Here is a 21,304-nt window from a genome sequence, read left to right as displayed (position 1 = left end):
ATTGAGCCAATTGGTCTGATGTGGAGAGAAGTAAATTGTTGGGTGACAACAATTTAAAAAGCAGAGACCTTTGGAGAAACCAATCCCAGATTCCCTTCATTGTGGAGGTCCCAGCTCTGCTACCTTAGATGCATTGAAAGGACATCATCTACTTTGCTTTCAGTTAGTTTGGTTACAGTTATACAGTAATTCCTTACTAATTTATTTGAGATTAAGCTATGTTGAAGATTGTAGGCTAAGCCTCCTGGCCTCTCTCTCTGACGTAGGAGTACTAAGGCAAAACTCCAGACTTTGTTTACTTGCAGGCTTGAGGATATGCGAAAATCTGCCCCAAGTCTGAGCTGCTGCACAGAATAATCCTAAAGTGCAGTTGAGCAGCCAATAATGGTAGACATGGTTAATGTGTGACCACCCAAGGGAGATGATCACCAGCTTCTAGGCCACACTGCAGGATCAATGGCGAGGGTTAGTGGGAGTTGTAGTCCAACATCTGGAAGGCTGCTAGCTGATTCTCATCCCTAGGATGATGGGCTTGTTTGGCCAAGTCACATGCACCAGATTGCAACCCATCAGAATTGTCAGGGCCCTCCAAATGAAGCCCCTGAGGACACAGATAGGTGCTGGGTCTAAGTTGCCTCAGGTGTTTGGGTTGATCAGCATTCGTGACTTTGGCAGAAGTGGCAATGCTACTGCTGAGCATCCAGGGGAGATGAGGGTCTTCTTCTAAGGGGTACTCTTGTTATCTCTGACAGTGGCACCGGACACCCACCACCCAGGAGACAGATGGCTTCCAGGTGAAGAGGCCAGGAGACGTCAGTGTGCGCTGCACTCTGCTGCTCATGCTGGATTACCAGGTTGAGAGTGGGTTTTGTGAGCATGATGGTCTGGTGCTTGGCAGGCATTCAGGCCCCCTGAGGCTGATCTCCCGAGTCACAGGGTTGTGTCGTTAAAATGATCTGAGCTGGGCTTTTGGGATGCCAACATTTTGTTATGGTCCTGGGTAACTTCATCAGTGCCGGAAATATGAGAAGGGAGGTTTGTTGTCACCCCAGGCTCCAGTCCAGCAACATGCCAGCCTGTCTTCTCTGCTATTCCAAAGCCTTGAGCCTGGGTGGGCAAATGCCCCACACCACTGTGGTGTCACCACTCCCCCCAAGGGCCAAGCGTTCCTAGATCCCAGTGGGCCTAAGGGATGCCAGAGAGGAATGGCAGGGCCTGTTTCAGGGGCAGCAGCTGCCTTCTGCAGCTGATGCTGAATCCCTGTGTCCAAGGCAGGTTCCAGGACCGCTGGCTCCTCCTGGGGCTGTTCCAGGGACTTCCTGCTTTGGTGGGAGGGTGGCCAGGGAATCGAGCTGTCCAGCATCCTGCATGGAATCAACCAGTCCCATGTGGCAAACATGGGTGGGGTCCAAGAGCGGGGAGAGCAAGATACCCAACCATATGGGACAATATTTGTCCTGCCTCCGACCTCCCCTTTTCAGGGATGGCTGTTGAGAGGTGGTCACACTGCAGCTTCAGAGAGCCCTGGGAGAGCGGATTGTCTGGACCCCTCTCAGCCTGGATTCAGGCCTCGGTGTGGGACTGCATTGGTTGCACATGGATGGCCTCTGGCAGTAGGGGGATGGGAGTGTGTGTCCCTCTTGGCTTTCCTGATCGCTCAACAGCTTTTGGTAACCTCAATCACGATATCCTTCTGGATTGGCTCAGTGGGAGGCACAGTGTTGTGATAGTTTCCCTCCTTCCTCCAGGGCCAGTTCTGGTCAGTATGGGGGAGAGAGATTTAGCCCAAGACCGCTTCTTTGTGGGACCTCTCAGGGCTCTCCCCATCCTGCTTAACCTCTACATGAAGCTGCTGGGGGAGATCATTCATGGCACATCTCTACCATGGGCTTGTTGTGGGGGTCTAGGTGGAGAAGGAAAGGCTTCAGCTCAACTGTAGCATGACTAAGTGGCTTTGGGTTTTGGGCCTCCTGGACCTTGTTGTCTTCCATCTTTAGTTCTTGATGGGGTAGCACTGCCCCAGGCAGAACTGGTATGCAATGTGAAGGTCCACCTGAATACATGGCTCCTGTGTGAAGAGCAGGTGGCAGCTGTGGCTAGGGGGGCGTTAGCACAAATCCATCTTGTGTGTCAATTGTGCCCCTTGGGAAACACTGCTCACTGTCGCTCATGCCTTGGTCACTCCCAAGCGGACTACAAGGTGCTGTACATGGGGCTGCTCTTGGATCTCCCTTGGAAGCTCCAGGTAGTCCAGAATGCAGTGGTGTCAGCAGTGATGGGTGATGCCCATATTTCACCACTGCTCCATGAGCTGCACTGGCTCCCAGTGGACTTCTGGGTACACTTGAAGGTTGTCACCTATAAAGCCCTGCAAGCTACAGGGCCAGGTGTTTTCAGGACCGCTTTTCCCTGGTCATTTCTGCCCATCCCACCCGATCCACAGGGTGGGTGTGCTCCTGGTCCCGTCTAATGAATAGTGCCGTCTAGCAGGGTCCAGAAAGCACAGCGTGCCTGTTGCAGGCCTGCCCTCTGGAATACCATCTCTCTGAGATTTAGGGAGCCCCAACCCCACTAGCATTTGGAAGTCCTTAAAGATGGGCATGTTCCCTCTGTGAGCTTGTCTTTTTTATTACTGGAGTTGGGGTTGTTTTCAGCCACCATTGTTCTTCTTGTATTTTTTAGTTATGTCTGGTTTTAACTCTAAACTATATGGGCTGCCCAGAATTACAACTGTGAGATGGGTGGCTGCAAGATTTGATATAACAAACAAGTGAATAAGTAAGTGCTGTCTGCATAGTGGGGAGGTGCAGGAGCCATGTTGTGCTGTCTACCCCCCACCCCCTCCAAGGGCCCCTCATGCGCAGCTTTTCTGGACTGCACTCTGCAGCTGAGCTGTTAAGCTTGAATGCGGGAGAAAGACAGCCTGAGAATGCCAAAATTAATTTTCTTCATATATGACTTTAGTTATTCTTAAAAACACTGACACATGCAAACCTTGAGTAAATCATGGAAAACATGACAGCACATGGGCAATTTGGTTAAGAGGCCATCCCAGGGCTTCCTTTGGGAGCAGCAGGTCTCCTCTCAGAGAGGCAGGGTGCCATGCATGGGTTGAACCCTGAGGGTGGTGGCACTGCTTGAAAGCCTTGCAGGGGTCCCGTTGCCTACAGCCCTCGATCCTTGTGGAGTTAAAGGAGGCCTGGGTCCCCAGCCGTCCAAGTGGATCCTTTGCATTGGCGCTCTGTCCGCAGCCTCCTCAGTTCAAGCTTGATCCTCGCCTGGCCCGCCTGCTGGGGATCCACACACAGACCCGCTCTGCCATCATCCAGGCCCTCTGGCAGTACATCAAGACCAACAAACTGCAGGACTCCCATGACAAGGAGTACATCAACTGTGACAAATACTTCCAGCAGGTGAGCAGCACTTGCAGCAGAAGCAGGAGCGAGGGGGCTGACTGGGACACGCTCCGGCACTGGGGTTGGTCTTGCCCTTGAGCTGCGTCTGTGAGCGGGGCCTGGCCACTGGTGGTGGTGGAGAGGGAGATAGCCCAAGTCCTTGCTGGCTTGTACTGGCGGGAGCACGTGGCCTTGTGTCCGGGGGGGGGGGGTCTCCAAAGATTCATGGGGAGGACAGGACCTTCTCCTGTCCCTTGGCCTCGTGGGGTGCCCCTTCTTCCTCAAGGAGGCATAGAAAGAGGGCCTTCCATTTCTCCTTTGAAGCTTCCCCATTTAACCCAGCAGGAGGGGCTTCTTCCCTTCCCCACATCACACCTGGACTTCAGGGGAGCCTCCTGCTTGGGATCAGAGGCTGTGGGGAGGTCCTGCCTTCTCCTGGGGTGGCAGAGATATGGTCCAGCAGAACCCTGGTCACCAGGCTGGTGCTGAAAGGAAGGGGTTAGCCCCACCTCTGCCAAGCCCAGGGTGGCTGAGAAACCAAGGAAGCAGGTTCTCTTTAGTGCTAGTCTGGGGCAAAAGCGGGACCTTGAAAACCAGAAAAATCTATGTCCAGCCTTGGTTCTAGTGAACCCGTTAATACGGAGTCTTTTTGGTGCTCTCCCCCCTCCCCTGCCCCGCTTGGGACTGAGTGGCCCTTTCGAGATGAGTCTGCAGGGGCTTTTCTGTGGGCTCCATCTGGGATCAAGGAAGATGGCAGGAGCGCTGTTAAGAGACATACGCATGCAGAGCCACCTCCCTTTCTCAAATGTAATGAGAGAGGTCAGCCAGCCTCCTGGTCGGACTCCGGGCTGCAGGGGTCCAAAAGGGTGAAATCAATGGTTTCACTGAACCTTTCTGGGAATCCAGGACGATGGTGGCAGCAGCGGCAGCAGATTCCTCTCCTGTGGCTCCATCTCCAGGGATCAAGGACGATCGGGGTGACCCTGACGTACCTTTCTGGTTCCCGAGATGGGCCCAGGAGCCCCACCCTATTCCGCAGGGGGAGAGACCAAGGGGCTTAGGGACAGAGAGGCAGCGGCCTGCTCTCCATTCGGTCCCCTCCCTGTCCCTTGCCAGTCGCACCTCCAGTGGCGGATGAAGGAGGAGGCAACCCCCTGGGCTGACGCCAAAGCGCTGGACTGAAGAGGGGGTTGGGGGGAAGAAAGCAGAAGCCTTCCAGCGAGAGGGAGGTGGTGGAGTGAGTGAGCGATGGGCCAGGCCAGCTCACTCTGGGGCTGGCCGCTGCCTGGCATCGGGGCCCACTTGCTCTTTTCAAGAGGGCTGGGGCTGGCAGGGCAGGGGCTAACAAGCTTCTACCCTGGCCGAGCTATTTTGCAGATGTCTCCCTTTCAAGGACAGGGGAGGAACGGCCCCAGAGCCTTCCTGAAAGCAGGGCGGGCGGGGGAGGGAAAGGCGGCGTTCTAACTCTGGGGCTGGCATATTTACTGTACATCTACACACGTCCACAGTAGGCAGATTTATTTACTTCTTTGTTTATGAGTTTCTATGACTGCCCGACGCAGACAACACGGCTAGTGCATATGCGACGTCCATGTACAGGGACTTAGCCAGCTGCACCAAACCTCTGCAGCTGGTTGCTGAACGTGGGCGGCATTTCGGTAGAGCAGGAGCTGATGGCTGCCCGGGACGAACTCTGACGTTTTCCATTGCTGTTTCAGATCTTTGACTGCTCACGGCTCAAGTTCTCCGAGATCCCGCAGAGGCTCACCAACCTGCTGCTGCCACCGGATCCCATCGTTATCAATCACATCATCAGGTCAGTGTCTTTGCTGTGCCAGGGCAGCCCCTCCCCGGAAGATTGCCCCGTCTCCTTCCTTCTGGGATTCTTAGAGGCCTGAGCTTCAGGCGTGTCCCTCCTCGCCCTTTGTGGGAGCTGCACTTTGAAACCTGGTGCTGCTGAGTGAGCTGAGGAGGAGAGAACAAGATGCTTGAGACGTCCTGCCAGGGCAGCGGGGGAAGTGGTGGTTGAGCAAGCGAGGGCACCCCTGCACACTCCTGGTGCTTGCGCTCTCCATTGCTCTTGGAGGACGGGGACCCAGAGAACATCCTTCCTTCCCTATCAGGATCTTTACCCCCAGTGGGCGTAATAAGCGCAGAAGGCAGCAGTACACAGTAGAAGGGTTGCACAGGTTCATTGAACAAGAGCTTGAAAACAGTTCTCCGTTTAGCGTATGTCTCATTTCCAGCACAACTAATTAGAAGTGCACATTGCCGAACCACACAATTTCCCCAACTCACATAAGCAGAGAAGTTATCTAAATAAGTGATCAGATAGTTACCAAAAGTTGTCTTGTAACTCCTTGATTCCAGAAATGTTTCCCGGTGTGCAAAAGTTAGTGAGAGAAGGAGCAGGAAGTCAGCAGAAAACAAAAAGAACAAGCTATAGAATGGAGAAGCTATTATGGACTAAGCGCATACATACCCTTATGTGCTTCACATGCGTACACGCTGAGCTCCTTTGCCTCGTATTTTATGAACTAAATGGATTGGATTCTGACCATCTACTTTTCATTAGTCTTGCCATAGAATATTGTGGTAATGTAGAGAGGTGTCTAGCTGTTCGTGGGCAGTTCTTGACCATGGAAGTTCATGTTCTGACTTTTGATACTTCTTTCTGTCAGCCATATTTCAATCTTCTCCTGATCTTTGGCATATCACTGAAGTTTTAGTCTACTTTAGCCTGTTGTTGCCTTTCCATACACCTCTGTGTTTGGATGGACTGTCTATACTTTATGAGACTGAGTATTCATCATACAGTTCATTAAGCTCATTACCCTTTATGATCACTAGAGAAGGTTGTTTGCTAAGCAAGCCTGCAGAGAAGTTACATTCTGCTCAAATACGGATTCACTCTAGTTCGCTAGCCCTTGGTTCCTGTACGTCCAAAGTACCCTTCCAACAACAGCAAAGGAGCAGCTGGGAGTCAGAGAAGGAGGAATGTGGACCATTGCTATGGCAACCCTGAAGCCCCGTTTGCTCAGGGGGAGGGCCACGGTTCTGGTCCTTGGGAAGCAGTCATCTACCTTGTGAGCAGATGGGCCAGTTTCTGATGACATCTCCCACATAGGTTGGGGAAGACCCTTCTCTGCCAGAGCGCATGAGGGCCCTCATATGGATGCAGCTAAGCTAGCTTTCTTGGAGGGAGGGTTATCCCTCCACCTGGAACCTCCCCAGGTTGGATACTGGGAATTTTGCTGATGCTGTGGGCTCTGAAGCTTTTGGATTTCTCCTTTAGTGTGGACCCCAATGATCAGAAGAAGACTGCCTGCTATGACATTGACGTTGAGGTAGAGGATCCCTTGAAAGGGCAAATGAGCAGCTTTCTCCTCTCAACAGCAAACCAGCAGGAGATCACAGCCCTGGACAACAAGGTGTCTGGTGGGAATTCTGGGGGCTGGGGGCTGGGTCTATAAAGCACGATGGCATAGAAGGGTGTGGATGCAAAGCATCACTTGGCTGTGTCAGTGTCTTCCTAGGAAGGTGGGAGGAAGAGCTGAAGAGCTGAAGAGGGGAAGTGTGTGTAGCTGCAGCCTGAGGACAACCCAAGTCCAGGGGTGCTTCCCCTCCATCTTCTGTTGCTCTGCTCTGCTCTGCTCTGCTCTGCTCTGCTCTGCTCTGCTCTGCTCTGCTCTGCTCTGCTCTGCTGTGGGTTGTGACATGTTGGATGGGTTGTTTCCTGCCCCCTTCTTCTTTGACTGCTGTTAGTGAAGCTGTCCCTTGTGTGAGAAAGAGCTGGGATGTAAATTGCTCCGGCTGTTGGTGGCAAATTCCAGTTCCATACCTGAATGTACTGTATGCCTGCCCAGATATGCACAAATCCTCCCTTTCTTTTTTCATATTGAGCTTGGGACATTTGCATCCATAAGATACGGTCATGGCCTTTTGAAGGCTTTCAGAAAGGCCTCCATATTTTTACAAGAAGAAGAAAAAGAAGGTCTTCTGAGGGCTGCCCAGTCCGTCACGAGCACAGAATCAAACTGAAAGACCTCCATCCAGCAACCTAGACTCTGTATGTTCTGTTCATGTGGCTTTCATCTGAACAGCAATTTCCAGCCAGGGATGGTGTTGGCAGGGTGCTAGAAAGCATTTGGCCCAGGAGAGATCAGAAAGTCACACACCAGGCATTTCTATAAAAATAAATTTATTTACAGAAAGCACAAAAACATATTTACAGGCTTCTGCATTCTCACAGGCTCTCAGAGAGGAGAGAGATCTCCCTCAGCTGCATATTCTCTACATGCCTAAAGAGAAGGAAAAACTGAAACCAAGCTAACTGCCCTTGCTTCAGGCTATTAACAGCTATTGTTGTTGTTGTTTATTCGTTTAGTCGTTTCCGACTCTTCGTGACTTCATGGACCAGCCCACGCCAGAGCTTCCTGTCGGTCGTCAACACCCCCAGCTCCCTCAGGGACGATTCCGTCACCTCCAGAATATCATCCATCCACCTTGCCCTTGGTCGGCCCCTCTTCCTTTTGCCTTCCACTCTCCCTAGCATCAGCATCTTCTCCAGGGTGTCCTGTCTTCTCATTATGTGGCCAAAGTATTTCAGTTTGGCCTTTAATATCATTCCCTCAAGTGAGCAGTCTGGCTTTATTTCCTGGAGGATGGACTGGTTTGATCTTCTTGCAGTCCAAGGCACTCTCAGAATTTTCCTCCAACACCACAGTTCAAAAGCATCTATCTTCCTTCGCTCAGCCTTCCTTATGGTCCAGCTCTCGCAGCCATATGTTACTACGGGGAACACCATTGCTTTAACTATGCGGACCTTTGTTGTCAGTGTGATGTCTCTGCTCTTAACTATTTTATCGAGATTTGTCATTGCTCTTCTCCCAAGGATTAAGCGTCTTCTGATTTCCTGACTGCAGTCAGCATCTGCAGTAATCTTCGCACCTAGGAATACAAAGTCTTTCACTGCTTCTACATTTTCTCCCTCTATTTGCCAGTTATCAATCAAGCTGGTTGCCATAATCTTGGTTTTTTTGAGGTTTAGCTGCAAGCCAGCTTTTGCACTTTCTTCTTTCACCTTCATCATAAGGCTCCTCAGTTCCTCTTTGCTTTCAGCCATCAAAGTGGTATCATCTGCATATCTGAGATTGTTAATGTTTCTTCCAGAGATTTTAACTCCAGCCTTGGATTCCTCAAGGCCAGCTTGTCGCATGATGTGTTCTGTGTACAAGTTGAATAGGTAGGGTGAGAGGATACAGCCCTGCCGTACTCCTTTCCCAATCTTAAACCAGTCTGTTGTTCCGTGGTCTGTTCTTACTGTTGCTACTTGGTCGTTATACAGATTCTTCAGGAGGCATACAAGATGACTTGGTATCCCCATACCACTAAGAACTTGCCACAATTTGTTATGGTCCACACAGTCAAAGGCTTTAGAATAGTCAATAAAACAGAAATAGATGTTTTTCTGAAACTCCCTGGCTTTTTCCATTATCCAGCGGATATTGGCAATTTGGTCTCTAGTTCCTCTGCCTTTTCTAAACCCAGCTTGTACATCTGGCAATTCTCGCTCCATGAACTGCTGAAGTCTACCTTGCAGGATCTTGAGCATTACCTTACTGGCATGTGAAATGAGTGCCACTGTTCGATAGTTTGAACATTCTTTAGTGTTTCCCTTTTTTGGTATGGGGATATAAGTTGATTTTTTCCAGTCTGATGGCCATTCTTGTGTTTTCCAAATTTGCTGGCATATAGCATGCATTACCTTGACAGCATCATCTTGCAAGATTTTGAACAGTTCAGCTGGGATGCCGTCGTCTCCTGTTGCCTTGTTATTAGCAATGCTTCTTAAGGCCCATTCAACCTCACTCTTCAGGATGTCTGGCTCTAGCTCACTGACCACACCGTCAAAGCTATCCCCGATATTGTTATCCTTCCTATACAGGTCTTCTGTATATTCTTGCCACCTTTTCTTGATCTCTTCTGTTAGGTCCTTGCCATCTTTGTTTTTGATCATACCCATTTTTGCCTGGAATTTACCTCCGATGTTTCTAATTTTCTGGAAGAGGTCTCTTGTCCTTCCTATTCTATTGTCTTCTTCCACTTCCGCACATTGCTTGTTTAAAAATAATTCCTTATCTCTTCTGGCTAACCTCTGGAATTTTGCATTTAATTGGGCATATCTCCCCCTATCACTGTTGGCTTTTGCTTTCCTTCTTTCTTGGGCTACTTCTAGTGTCTCAGCAGACAGCCATTTTGCCTTCTTGGTTTTCTCTTTCTTTGGGATGTATTTTGTTGCTGCCTCCTGAACAATGCTGCCAACTTCTGTCCAGAGTTCTTCCGGGACCCTATCTACTAAGTCCAGTCCCTTAAATCTATTCTTCACCTCCACTGCATATTCCTTAGGAATATTAGTGAGCTCATATCTAGCTGATCTGTGGGTCTTCCCTAATCTCTTTAGTCTGATCCTAAATTGTGCAAGAAGAAGTTCGTGATCTGAACTACAGTCAGCTCCAGGCCTTGTTTTTACCGACTGTACAGATGTCCGCCACCTTTGGCTGCAAAGGATGTAATCAATCTGATTTCGGTGTTGTCCATCTGGTGAAGTCCATGTATAAAGCCGTCTCTTAGGTTGTTGGAAGAGAGTGTTTGTTATGCAGAGTGAATTGTCTTGGCAAAATTCTATCAGCCTATGTCCTGCTTCATTTTGTTCTCCCAGACCATACTTACCTGTAATTCGAGGTGTCATTTGACTGCCCACCTTAGCATTCCAGTCTCCTGTGATGAAAATAACATCTCTTTTAGGCGTGTTGTCCAGTAGGTGCTGCAGATCCTCATAGAACTGCTCTACTTCAGCTTCTTCAGCATTTGTGGTTGGGGCGTATATTTGGATCACTGTGATGTTAGATGGCTTGCCCTGAATTCGAATTGAGATCATTCTGTCGTTTTTTGGGTTGTATCCAAGCACTGCTTTAGCCACTTTACTATTAATTATGAAGGCTACTCCATTTCTTCTGTGGTCCTCTTGTCCACAGTAGTAGATCTGGTGGTCATTTGATGTGAAGTGGCCCATTCCAGTCCATTTCAGTTCACTGACGCCCAGAATGTCTATCTTTAATCTTGACATCTCACCAATAACCACATCCAATTTGCCCTGGCTCATAGATCTGACATTCCAGGTTCCAATGGTGTGTTGATCCTTAGAACATCGGATTCGCCGTTCACCACCAGCACCGTCGGCCGCAAGCCGTCCTTTCGGCTTTGAGCTAGCTGCGTCATCACGTCTGGGGCTAGTTGAGCTCATCCTCTGTTCCTCCCCAGTAGCATTTTGACCATCTTCCGACCTGGGGGTCTCACCTTCCGATGGTATACCGACATATCTCTGGTTGTACTGATCCATTTAGTTTTCACGGCAAGAATACTGGGGTGGGTTGCCATTACCTTCCCCAGGGATCGCATTTAGTCTGACCTCTCTGTCATGACCTTCCCGTCTTGGGTGGCCCTTCACGGTTTAGCTCATGGCATCATTGAGGTGCTCAAGCTCCAGCACCACGACAAGGTAACGATCCTTTGCTGAAGATTAACAGCTATTAACACCTGAAAAGATGACAATTAAATTCAACCTCCTCACCTGGCCAAAATCATTTGTTACCACAGTAACCTTAACCCCAGAAAACAATATACCAATAGATGGCAACAGCAGGAGAAAGGGAAGCTTCACACCTGACTTTCGGGGCCTTCCCAGAGATTCCTGAGTAGTGTGAAAGCCATACATTTCATAACTAAATATGTAAATAACATGCAGGAAGGATCCACCTTGACCTAAAACACCCCAAACACTTGGGGCTCTCACGACCTACCACCCTCACTGTCCAAAGATGGGTCTGCTGATCCTGGCCTCTGTGAAGGCACATCTTCCGTGTCTTCTCTCAAGAGCTGCTCCAGCAACACGCTATTTCCACAACTCAGGCTAGCCGCTCTCTAGGCTGCCCAGAAATCTCTCTGCAATGTGTAGCATACTTATTTTCCTGCTAGTGTCACTGGTTGAATCTGTTCAACACATAAGGGATGAAAGGGAAAATTGTCTGCTTTTGTATCCAGTGGTAGGCAGTCACATCTTGAGCCCACTGGAGAGACGGTGCATGCACTGCCAACCTTAGATGCTAGTGGCTAAAAAGAATTCTCGAAGGAGAATGTGAGTAGCAGAAGGGAAGGTGCCGAGCGTTGCCTTCGGTTGGCTGCCAAGGAGCAGGAGAATTTGCTTGGAGGACCCTTGTTGTAAGTGGCTCGCCTGCTGAGAAACGGGCCTCTGTTTCCTTCTTGATTCAGATTCACGAGACGATTGAGTCCATCAACCAGTTGAAGATACAGCGAGATTTCATGCTGAGCTTTTCCAAAGACCCCAAAGGGTACATCCAGGACCTTCTCCGCTCCCAGAGTAGGGATCTCAAGGTAGGTGGCTCTGTGCGCTTGGGGGTTAAAGCTGGGATGAGGCCTGGAGAGCAGCTGGGGCTCGGACATTGTGGTTGGGTCTCTGGCCTTTGGGGCGAGTCTGTCTCTCTGGCCGCTCTCTCTTTCCTTGTGGCGGCTGCGGTATGTGCAGCACCGGGAGAGGGGCCTTTGAAGGGTTTGCCGTTCCATGGCACAAGCCCTGGGTGGGACGAGCATCTGTGCAGCTTTAGATAGTTAAGACCTGCTTCGCCGTATCAAAATATGCCTTGTTTGAAATGCAGTCCCTCTACTAGAGCAGAAGACATCTGGAAAGTAGTGTCTCTCAGGAAGATTGACAGGTTAGAATAGTCAAAAATGATTTCAGCTTCTATCAGCTGGTGGTGAGACATCTGCTGTAGGGCAAGAAAGATGGATGAGGAAGTACATTGTCAGAAGGAACCAGTAGCCAAGCTGGCGATTCTCCAGGTCCTGTCATCTGAATGAAGGTCAAACAAAACAGCGATTTGTGCTTGAGGAGATAAATGGGTGGGCACAGAGTTACAGCCGCAACACTGGAAAACTGTAACAGGCTCAGAGATTGCTGTAGGAATTCTGCAAGCAGCTGGAATGGCTTCAGTTAACAGTTGGGCAGGTTTTCCCATTTTCAAGGTTGCTGGGCAAAGTGTTTGTTCTGGAATAGCCGTACAGGTAGCCCTTGACTTAGGACCATTTGTTCAGCAACCGTTCAAAGTTATGGTGGCACTGAACTAAGGAACTTACAACCGGTCCCTGAAGCTATGGCCGTTGCAGCCCCCCCGCAGTCACGTGATTAAAATTTGGGTGCTTGGCAGCCTGCCCACACTTATGACCGCAGGGGTGCTTCAACTACCCCCACCTGCCTATCTCCCCCCTCATCCATGCCCTTTTGGCCTCCTACTGCTCTGCATTCTGCTGCCCCAGCTAACCTTCATTGTCTTCTTGCTCCCGCTGCTGATGAGGCATGCCTGGCATGGCCCTTTGTGAGGCAGTTGCTGGCCACCCAAGGCTTTCTTCTCCAGGTTGCACATGGTGGTTTCCTCACGAGACCTGGGGATGATGGCCTTATGTGGCCAGCAGCTGCTCGTGAAGGGCCAGGCCAGGCACGCCTCGTTAGTGGTGGGAGCAAGAAGACAATGAAGGTCAGCTGGGGCAGCGGAGCGCAGGGCAGCAGGGGCCTCAGAGTGCAGGGCGGCCAGGGCAACTGCAGCTGGGACTGGGCGGAGTCTTCCAAGGGGCAGCTGTGGCTTCACTCTGCGCTGCGGCTCAGTGGCTTCTTGCAGCCCCAGAACCATGGTGTGGCAAGCAGCCTCAGAGCTGTGCAGTTCTGGGGCTTCTTGCCACCCCGCAAGGCAGGGTGCATGGTGGCCAAAAGGGCAGAGATGGGGAGTGGAGATAGGCAGGTGAAGGGAGTTGGAGGCAGTTCCTTACTTTACTGAGGCTTGGGGCTGGGAGGCACCAGGCCTGGAATGGCTTGGATTGGGATGGGTCCTTGGCTAACAACTGGTGGAGTTAGTTAATAACAACGGGGAGTTCTGGGATTGCTGTCGCTAAGCAATGTGGTGATGTGATGTCACAGTTTACAACTGCATCACTTAGTGACAGATATTCCGGTCCCGACTGTGATTGTAAGTCAAGGACTCCCTGAACTTAGAATCACAGGATCATAGGGTTGGAAGGGACCATCAGCGCAGGGCAGCAATGTTCATACCATCCTGGTCAAATAGCTGTCCAAACTTTGCTTGAAAATCTCTCTCTCTCTCTCTCTCTCTCTCTCATCTATCTATCTATCTATCTATCTATCTATCTATCTATCTATCTATCATCTATCTATCTATCTATCTATCTATCTATCTATCTATCTATATCTATCATCATCTATCAATCAAATTTATATGGTCACCCATCTCACAAGAAGTGACTCCGGGTGGTGTACAGCATCTCCAGTGTTAAAGCACCCACTCTTTAATAGTTCTCAGTCAGGAAATGCCTCCTTGTTCACGTTTGGATTTTCCTTTGCAAAGCTCCCACCCCTGGCTCTTGTCCTACCCTCGGGCAATACAGAGATTTATTGCAGCTATTCAAGCATTGGAAGGTGGCTGTCATGTCCCCCAGTAGCTCCTCTTCTTTAGGGTAAACATACCCAGTTCTTTTCGCCTGTCTTCATAGGGTTTAACCTGCCAGCCTCTCACCTTCTTTGCTGTTCTTTCCAGTTCCTCAGCATCTTCCTTCTTGTAATGTGGAGACTGAAATGGGACATGATATTCCAGTGTAGAGCGGAACTTTCATGTCCTGTGATCTTGATGCTGTAACTCTGTTGGTGCAGCCCAAGGTTGTATTCTCTCTTTGGACTGCTGCAGCCCACTGCAGGTTCATGCTTAATCTGTGGTCTACAAGGACACTCACAACTTCTCACAAGTGGTGCTGCTGAATTAGGTACCACCTATCTTTTACATCTGATTTCTTTTTACTTAAATGCAGAAACTTACACTTCTTACCATTTTGTTGGATAGGGACCAATGTTCAAGTGTATCAAGAGCTTTTGAAACTTAGCCTGTCTTCTGAGGTGTCAGCAGTCTCCTTTCCCAACTTTCTGTCATCTGCAAATTGAAGAGCATCCTTTCCATCCTTTAATCTAAGTAGTTGATGAAAATGTTGAAGAGCGCCAGGCCCAGGACAGAATCCAGAGGTAACCCACTGCATACCTTCCTCCATTGAGACACATGTTCTGTTTTATCAAGAAGGAGGCTGTGGTCAGCTTTATCGAATGCCTTACTGAAGTCTTCTGAATTAGAATTAGGATTCCCTTCTAATCTAGTCACTTTGTCAAAAAAAAAAAGCAATAAAATTTGGCACAACCTATTTTTAAGAAACCTGCTGGCTTCTAGTAACCACCTTGTCTAAGTGCTTGATTATCTTTTCTAGGATTTCCCCAGGCACCTCTGTCAAGGCAACCAGTCCATCGTTTCTTGGCTCCCCCTTTTCCCTTCTTCAAGAGGGAGCAACATTAGCTCTTTCATGGGGCAGTTGGGGGGCATCAGACCAGCCTCCTCATCAATGTACAGCAGTTTTCCCCTTGTGCTTTCCCAGTGCTGCTTCCCTTTTTTTCTGAAGCTCAAGAGTTCCTTCCTTTTTTTAAAATAAATTTTATTAAAAGTTTTACAAAGAACATAAAACTAATAGAGAGTAAAAAGAACAAAGAAAGAAGAAAAAAGAAAGAAAAAAGCAAAAGTGCAGAAAGAGAGAATAAAAAGAAATAAAAAGAAGAAGCTACCAATTTCCTTTGCAGCAAATAAAAGTACAATTGCAAAATTATCTCTTATGATTACAAAAAAAGCTCACTTTTTTCTATTATCCAATTTTTTTTCTAATCATCAAAACCACAAGTCGTAAGTGCATTTTTTTCTGTTTCATGCAAAAAGTCTATAAGGGGTTTCCAGTGAGCCATAAATGTAGATACTGTTTTTTCTTTGATCAAAGCAGCTAATTTAGCCACCCCCACAAGCTCCATTACCTTCACCAGCCGTTCCTCCACTGTGGGCAGTGCTGTTTTTGAGCATACAATAGTCTCACTCAGTTGTCACATATAAAAACAAAGTTCCGTTAGTCCCAAAAAGAAAGTCTCTGGATTCAGTTATGCTTTAATTTTTAAAATCTTTGGAATTAATATATGTATTTGGTTCCAGAATGTTTTGGCTTTCTTACATCCTTTTTAATTCCAAGGGAGGCCAGCCGTGGAATCCCTGCTCTCCGCTCTGCTTGGAGAAGTGGGTAGGAGGGAGAGTCCCTGATGGCCCCATCTGGTATTTTCGCCCCACTCATTCCTGCTCTACAATTGGAGGAAGAGGAGAAGACCACCCCCCAGCAGCATTCACTCTTAGGACTCATTTCCCCCATACACCTTATTAGTTCCTGCCCTCAGCTAACCACCCCCCCCAAACCTTTTGCTTGACCATTTAATGCCCTTCAGTGACTTGGCGTGGTCATCATGTTGAAATATGGGGAGCCTGGAGTGCAGCATCCTGCCAGGCTGGGTGGCCAGTGCTCTCCTGGCTGCCGGGGGAGACCAACAGCAGAAGCCACTGTTGAAGTGTGTGGATGGAGGAAATGGCTGATCTTCTCTTTTATGTTTCTGTTATGCAAGAGAAGGAAGAAGGAGATCTGGGACAGGAGAGGCAAAATGGCAGACTCTGGAAGAGAGTGCTAAAACTACACAAATCTTTATGTTTAACAATATTTTCTTCCCCAATATTAAATGTATCATTGTACTAATTTTAGAAAAATTTATACTATGGCTAAGTTCTTTGCCAATGAGTGAACCAAGGGGGGAAAAATGCCCCAAGTGGCCAAGCTGGTCCTGGTTCTGCACTTCAGGTCCATTTCCTCTTCTCAGTGGCGACCTCCCAGACTTGGAAGACTCATATCTGCCCTCAGCTGTGCCTTCGGTAGGCAAAACATAGAACTAGAGACTGCTGTGGTTGGAAGGCGCCTTGGAGGTCTTCTAGTCCAACCGCCGCCCCGCGCAGGAGCCCTCATGCCATCCTGGACAAATGGCTGTCCAGTATTTTCTTGAGAGCTTCTGGTGATGAACCCCCCGTGATTCCAGGAAAGAGGCTGCTCCGTTGCTCAATAGCCTTCCCAGTCAGGAAACGGTCCAAGATGACAAATCCCCTCATTCCTTCTTTTACCTTCTGACAAATGAGGTTGTTGGCAAGCGAAGACAGAATGTCGTTGGACCTCTGGCTCTTAGAATATTTCATACCTGAAGTGCTTTCTCTATATCTCGGCAGGCTGCATATTTCCCCTAAGGTCACACGGTTTCTGTGCCATTTGAGGGGCTTAGAAATCATATTCTTTTCTTAATGTGCCTCACAAAATACGATGAATATGACAAATAGGCATTGTCTAATTAATATAGTAGTTAACTGGTGTTCCCAGTTAATGCCCCATATCCTCCTCTTTCTTGGAAAAAGTGGTGTCATGCCAAGAATGCTCAAGTAATCCAATGTCTGCTCAGGAGGGTTATTCAAGAGCTTTGGGTGGACAATGGCAAGTGCTGAGATGCAAGTCATGGTGAGTGTTTGGTCATAATTATTTGTTTCTTTTCTCCATTGATATATGAAGGGAGCCATGTTTGGGCCTGGGGCACTCTGGCTTGACTGATGCTTATGAAGTTCTCTTGACCTGCAGGTAATGACAGATGTGGTGGGGAACCCTGAAGAGGAGCGGAGGGCAGAGTTCTACCATGAGCCATGGTCCCAGGAGGCTGTGAGCAGATACTTCTACTGCAAGGCAAGGCAGTGGGCTGGCTGGTGAATCCGATTCTCCTTGGCCCCACAAGCTCCCTCAGCCTAACCCACTGCTTTCTTTCATACTTTCAGATCCAGCAGCGCCGGCAAGAGTTGGAACAGTCTCTGGGGGTGCGCAATACATAAAAGTTTGCTAGCACCAGGTTCCCCCCCCGTCCCCCACTGTTCCATCAAGCATGGACTTTTCTGTGTTCCATAACCTGACCCTTTCCACTGAGAATGGACCTGCTTCATGACTAGCCTGGGAGATCCCACCACAGCACCAGCAGCACCAGCTTTAGAGTGTGCTTTGCCCCACCCACCACTTCCTCCTCCTCCTTCTCCTGCACAAGCTGCTCAGACCGGCCCAGGAGGAGGTGAGATTTCTGTCTCCATCATTTATCCTTGTCAGTAGCTGGTGGAGACCGAGGCCTGTGTGTGGGCTGCGGAGAGGGACTGGAGAGGCAAGAGGCCAAAGTCCACAGTAGGAGGTTCCCAAATCTTTCTCAGTGTCTTGACTGATGATGCTCTGTCCTGCGGACAGCCTGCACCTTTGCAGCTCAGTGACCACGCTACTGTGTAAGATATTCCTGGTACCCATTTGCTGCAAATGGTCACAGCAATAATAAGTCCAGCTGTAGAAGGAGTTCTGGTACATACTCTATTGTAGGCTGCATGAAGCTGATGAACCTTGAAAAAGGTGGTGCAATGCTAGGGTGATACTGAGATTGCATGGAAGATTGATGAAGAGCAGCTGCTTTCTTCAGAATTGGACTGGCCTCTCTCTTGACAGGTTGCTGCCTGGGAGACCCCTTCTGCTGTGTAGTAAAGCTGAGCCTGGGGAAGGGGGTCTCTTGCGGCAGCCCTGGATCTGGTGGCTGCTGAGGGCATTTCCCTCACATGCGGGAGATCCAGGGGCAAGTGAGGAAGAAAAACCGATCAGCCAGATGTATAGTTGCATGGCAGGAGCATTGTGCTGATCCTTCCAACTGGCAGGTCTAGGAAGAGTGATTGCTGGAGCCCAGCTGTAGAGCACTGCCTGCAAGCAACAGGTGGGTTCTGCCGAGGCCAACTCATCCTGGCCCCCCAAGGCACGAGGGGATGGAAAGCTGCCCTGGCAGGCAGCGCGGACTCTCCTGGACTGGGGAGTCATAGCTTCCCTCCCTTCTCCTTCCCAACCTTACTGGTAAAGAGTCACTGCCGCCGGGGAAGGGGCCTTGGCTGTGCTTCGGAATGCCAGGCTTTAAGGAGTGCTGACACAGAGCTTGGATTGGCTCCGGGCTGGTCTGACTTGACTGCTGTCTACAGGACTGCCCTCGCCCAGGAACGTGGGGGGGAGGCCGCCACACAGCTGCCTGCCTCCCCCATGGGAGGGGGCACCTCGATGCAAGCCAGCCCATCCTGCTCCCGCCTGCCAGAGTCAATGGGAAGATGCTCAACTTGGATCCTCGGCGAGAAGCTGGCATGGAGGAAAAGCGGCCCACCCTGATCAGCGACCGCACTTTCAGTGGAGGAACTACACTGTGCAGGTTGTGGGGGCACCAGCTGGGTGCCCGCAAGAGTGTGTCGGGGAAGAGGAGTGTTGTGCTGCTAACTGGAGCCCCAGAGAGCAAGGACAGAAGAGCAGCCAAGCGGCAGCTGTGGTGAAGGGCCACTGCCTGGTTGGCAGCGCAGTTCCCATTGTGTGAGATGAAACCATTGCAGAAAAGCAATGGGCTGCACAGAAGACAAGACAAGTGTGGGTCAAATGTCTGTCTGTCTCCCAGACGTCTCTCTCAATCCCCTGGAAGCAGAAAAGGGGTGGCAGACTCTCTTCCACCTGAGGTGGGGGCTGGCTGCGTGTCCCAGCTGGGTATGGCTCGGCCTTCTGGAGTTCATCATAGCAGAAGGTGGTCAGAATTAGACCTGCCCTCTTGGTTGGCTGGCAAAGGGTTCTGGAGCACATGGAAGGAAACCCAGGGCAGCACAAGATGGACACTGACTTGTCTGCTGTTAGGACCACCCTGAATCTCCAACAAATGGGGGGGGGAGTAATCTGGAAAGCAAGGAAAAGCTCCTCCTCCTCCTCCCCCTGCCTCTGCCCCTTCCCCTCCCAACTTGTGTCCCACAGAGGCTCATGGCATCCTTCAGTGGGTGGTAAGAAAAATGCAAAGGTACCTTCAGGTTGTGTGCAACGTAGTCCCCCTCAGGCTGGGACTGAAAGGATCAAGCAACCAAGCAGATTCCGTGACTGGGTGAAAGTCTCGTCATGACTGTGCTGTTGTTTTACAGTGTTTGTTTTTAGCCCGTGATTTCACTGGCAGCAAGATTGCCCTTTGGCCCTCTTTGGGGACACACAGTCACTGGGGCCAAGAAGGAATCACAAGCCCCACATTACTCCCCACTGTGGCTGCTGTTTCTTTGTTGTTTGGTGCAGAGTGATTTGTAGAACAGCATTTCAATAAAAAAGACCTTCATTGCTTTGTATCTCTTCTATGATAGGGCCACTTCATTGGGCAGCCTGTTACCCACAGAGATGTACAAGCAGCAGAGGAAGCCCGCTGAAAACTAGAATGTAGGCCAATGGGCAGATGCCGAGCTCTGTGTTAAAGCGAAGAGGATAAGTGCATGTATTCAGGATGGAAGAGCTCTGGCTTGGCTGGAGTCAATAGGGGTCCCGTTTGCTCAAGATGCTCAAAGCAATCAACCGTGGCTGCCACCTCTTTTTACTGGTAGTTTTGGCAGCAAGCAGCTATAATTGGGTGAAATGCTGGTATTTGGGGAGCACATAGTTCTTACCCTACTTTTCCAGAAAGTGCTAGATTTCCCCTTTGAAGAATCTCAGCAAAGCATCACGATGTTACTACCCCTTCTTCTAGCAGGGCCAGGCAGGAAGTGGTACAGGCCGCTTGACTGTGCAGTGACTCTTCCTCCCCCAGGGCAGCCACAGAGGGTAGAAGGTGGGTTGCTGGGAGGCACACCACGAAGCCCCCCTCCCTTTCTCTAAAATCACCCACTGGCAGGGAAACCCAGTGGTGCCCCTGGCAAAGGAAGCAGGCCTTTAATGAGGAGAACAGTGACAGCCCTCTCTGACTGTGGAGCGTTATCTGTCCTGGTGGGGGTGGGAGGAGAAGTGCCCCCGAAGGTTTGGATATCTGTAGAACACCCTTGTCCCTGGCCCAGTTACCAGGCTCATGTGAAACCAGCCACGTAGAGAATCTCAGGCACCAACTAAGCAGGCATCTGCCATGTGATTCTGATCCTAAGTGGGGAAAAGCTGTACGTCTACTTCGTTCTCCATCTCTCAAACCTCATTTGGAGTTCCTCTCATTCTGGGCATCTCATTCCCCCAAAGCAAGCAAAGCCAGAGCTGGCTTCAGCTCCGCTCTAGGCCTCAGGCAGTGGCTGCCTCCTGCCTCTCCAGAAAACTCGCTAGGAATCAGCCAAAGGGCCATTGCTGGGCAAGGAGATGCTGTCTTGGTGTGGCTGCCTGTGTGTGCTCTTTCATTTGGCCTCCTGGTTAGCCACTGCTCCCTGCATGCCTTCCTGTGATGACTGGAGTACCTGAGCTTTCACTCAATCAAGACTCATAAGCAATTGCCTAGAAATCTATTTAATGAAGCGAAGCATCTAGTACAGGGTAAAAAGTTGTGAATGCCACTTCCCATGAAATTCTACATTTAAAATCACAGAGACTTCAAATTCCCCCCCCCCAGGTATGTGCCCCTCCTTCCCATGCTAGCAGCTGGTTGGAACAGTTTCTCTCCTGATGACCTTGGGGCAAGGAGCATCTAGCCCAAACAAAATGATTCACACTCCAACCCAGCTTCCCCTACCTGCTGGCAACTTGTGGGTTGACATGGGTTGCTAGAAGATGGATGTGAGTCCGATAAGGTGTTCTAGGAACATTTGATTGGGGCGCGTGACATACTGCCCTTCTGAAAAAAAGACTACACAACAATTAATGCAAAAGGTTAAGAAAAGAATAATATGTGGGAAGGGATGTAAGGGTGAGGGTTTATCAGGATATTTAGTATGGAATTTACGAGTTAGTGCAGGCACCTTGACATGGCGGCTGTAAACCCATTCGGGATCAGGGAAATGTTTCCATTTAATTAGGTACTGCAGAGAACCATTGGTGTCTCCCAAAAACAACGGTTCTCTTGACCTCGG

At 49.7% G+C, this 21,304-nt stretch overlaps 1 protein-coding gene across 2 annotated transcripts in view; it reads left to right on the top strand.

Moving 5' to 3' along the window:
* Positions 1-19,612, top strand: part of SMARCD3 (SWI/SNF related, matrix associated, actin dependent regulator of chromatin, subfamily d, member 3) — a 39,615-nt gene extending 20,003 nt beyond the window's left edge. For both annotated transcript variants that reach the window (XM_063303150.1, XM_063303148.1), the window contains 7 exons: positions 753-854; positions 3,252-3,413; positions 5,114-5,211; positions 6,691-6,826; positions 11,727-11,849; positions 17,055-17,156; positions 17,246-19,612. In XM_063303150.1, the coding sequence (XP_063159220.1) occupies positions 753-854; positions 3,252-3,413; positions 5,114-5,211; positions 6,691-6,826; positions 11,727-11,849; positions 17,055-17,156; positions 17,246-17,299 (777 nt within the window). In that variant the 3' untranslated portion in view covers positions 17,300-19,612. The remainder of the gene's footprint in view (positions 1-752; positions 855-3,251; positions 3,414-5,113; positions 5,212-6,690; positions 6,827-11,726; positions 11,850-17,054; positions 17,157-17,245) is intronic.
* Positions 19,613-21,304: the final 1,692 nt, after the last annotated feature.

Source organism: Candoia aspera, chromosome 4 (genome assembly GCF_035149785.1).
Source record: "Candoia aspera isolate rCanAsp1 chromosome 4, rCanAsp1.hap2, whole genome shotgun sequence".
Lineage (NCBI taxonomy): Eukaryota > Metazoa > Chordata > Lepidosauria > Squamata > Boidae > Candoia > Candoia aspera.
The sequence above is the reverse complement of the archived record's forward strand: the minus strand, read 5'-3'. Positions and strand labels throughout refer to the sequence as shown.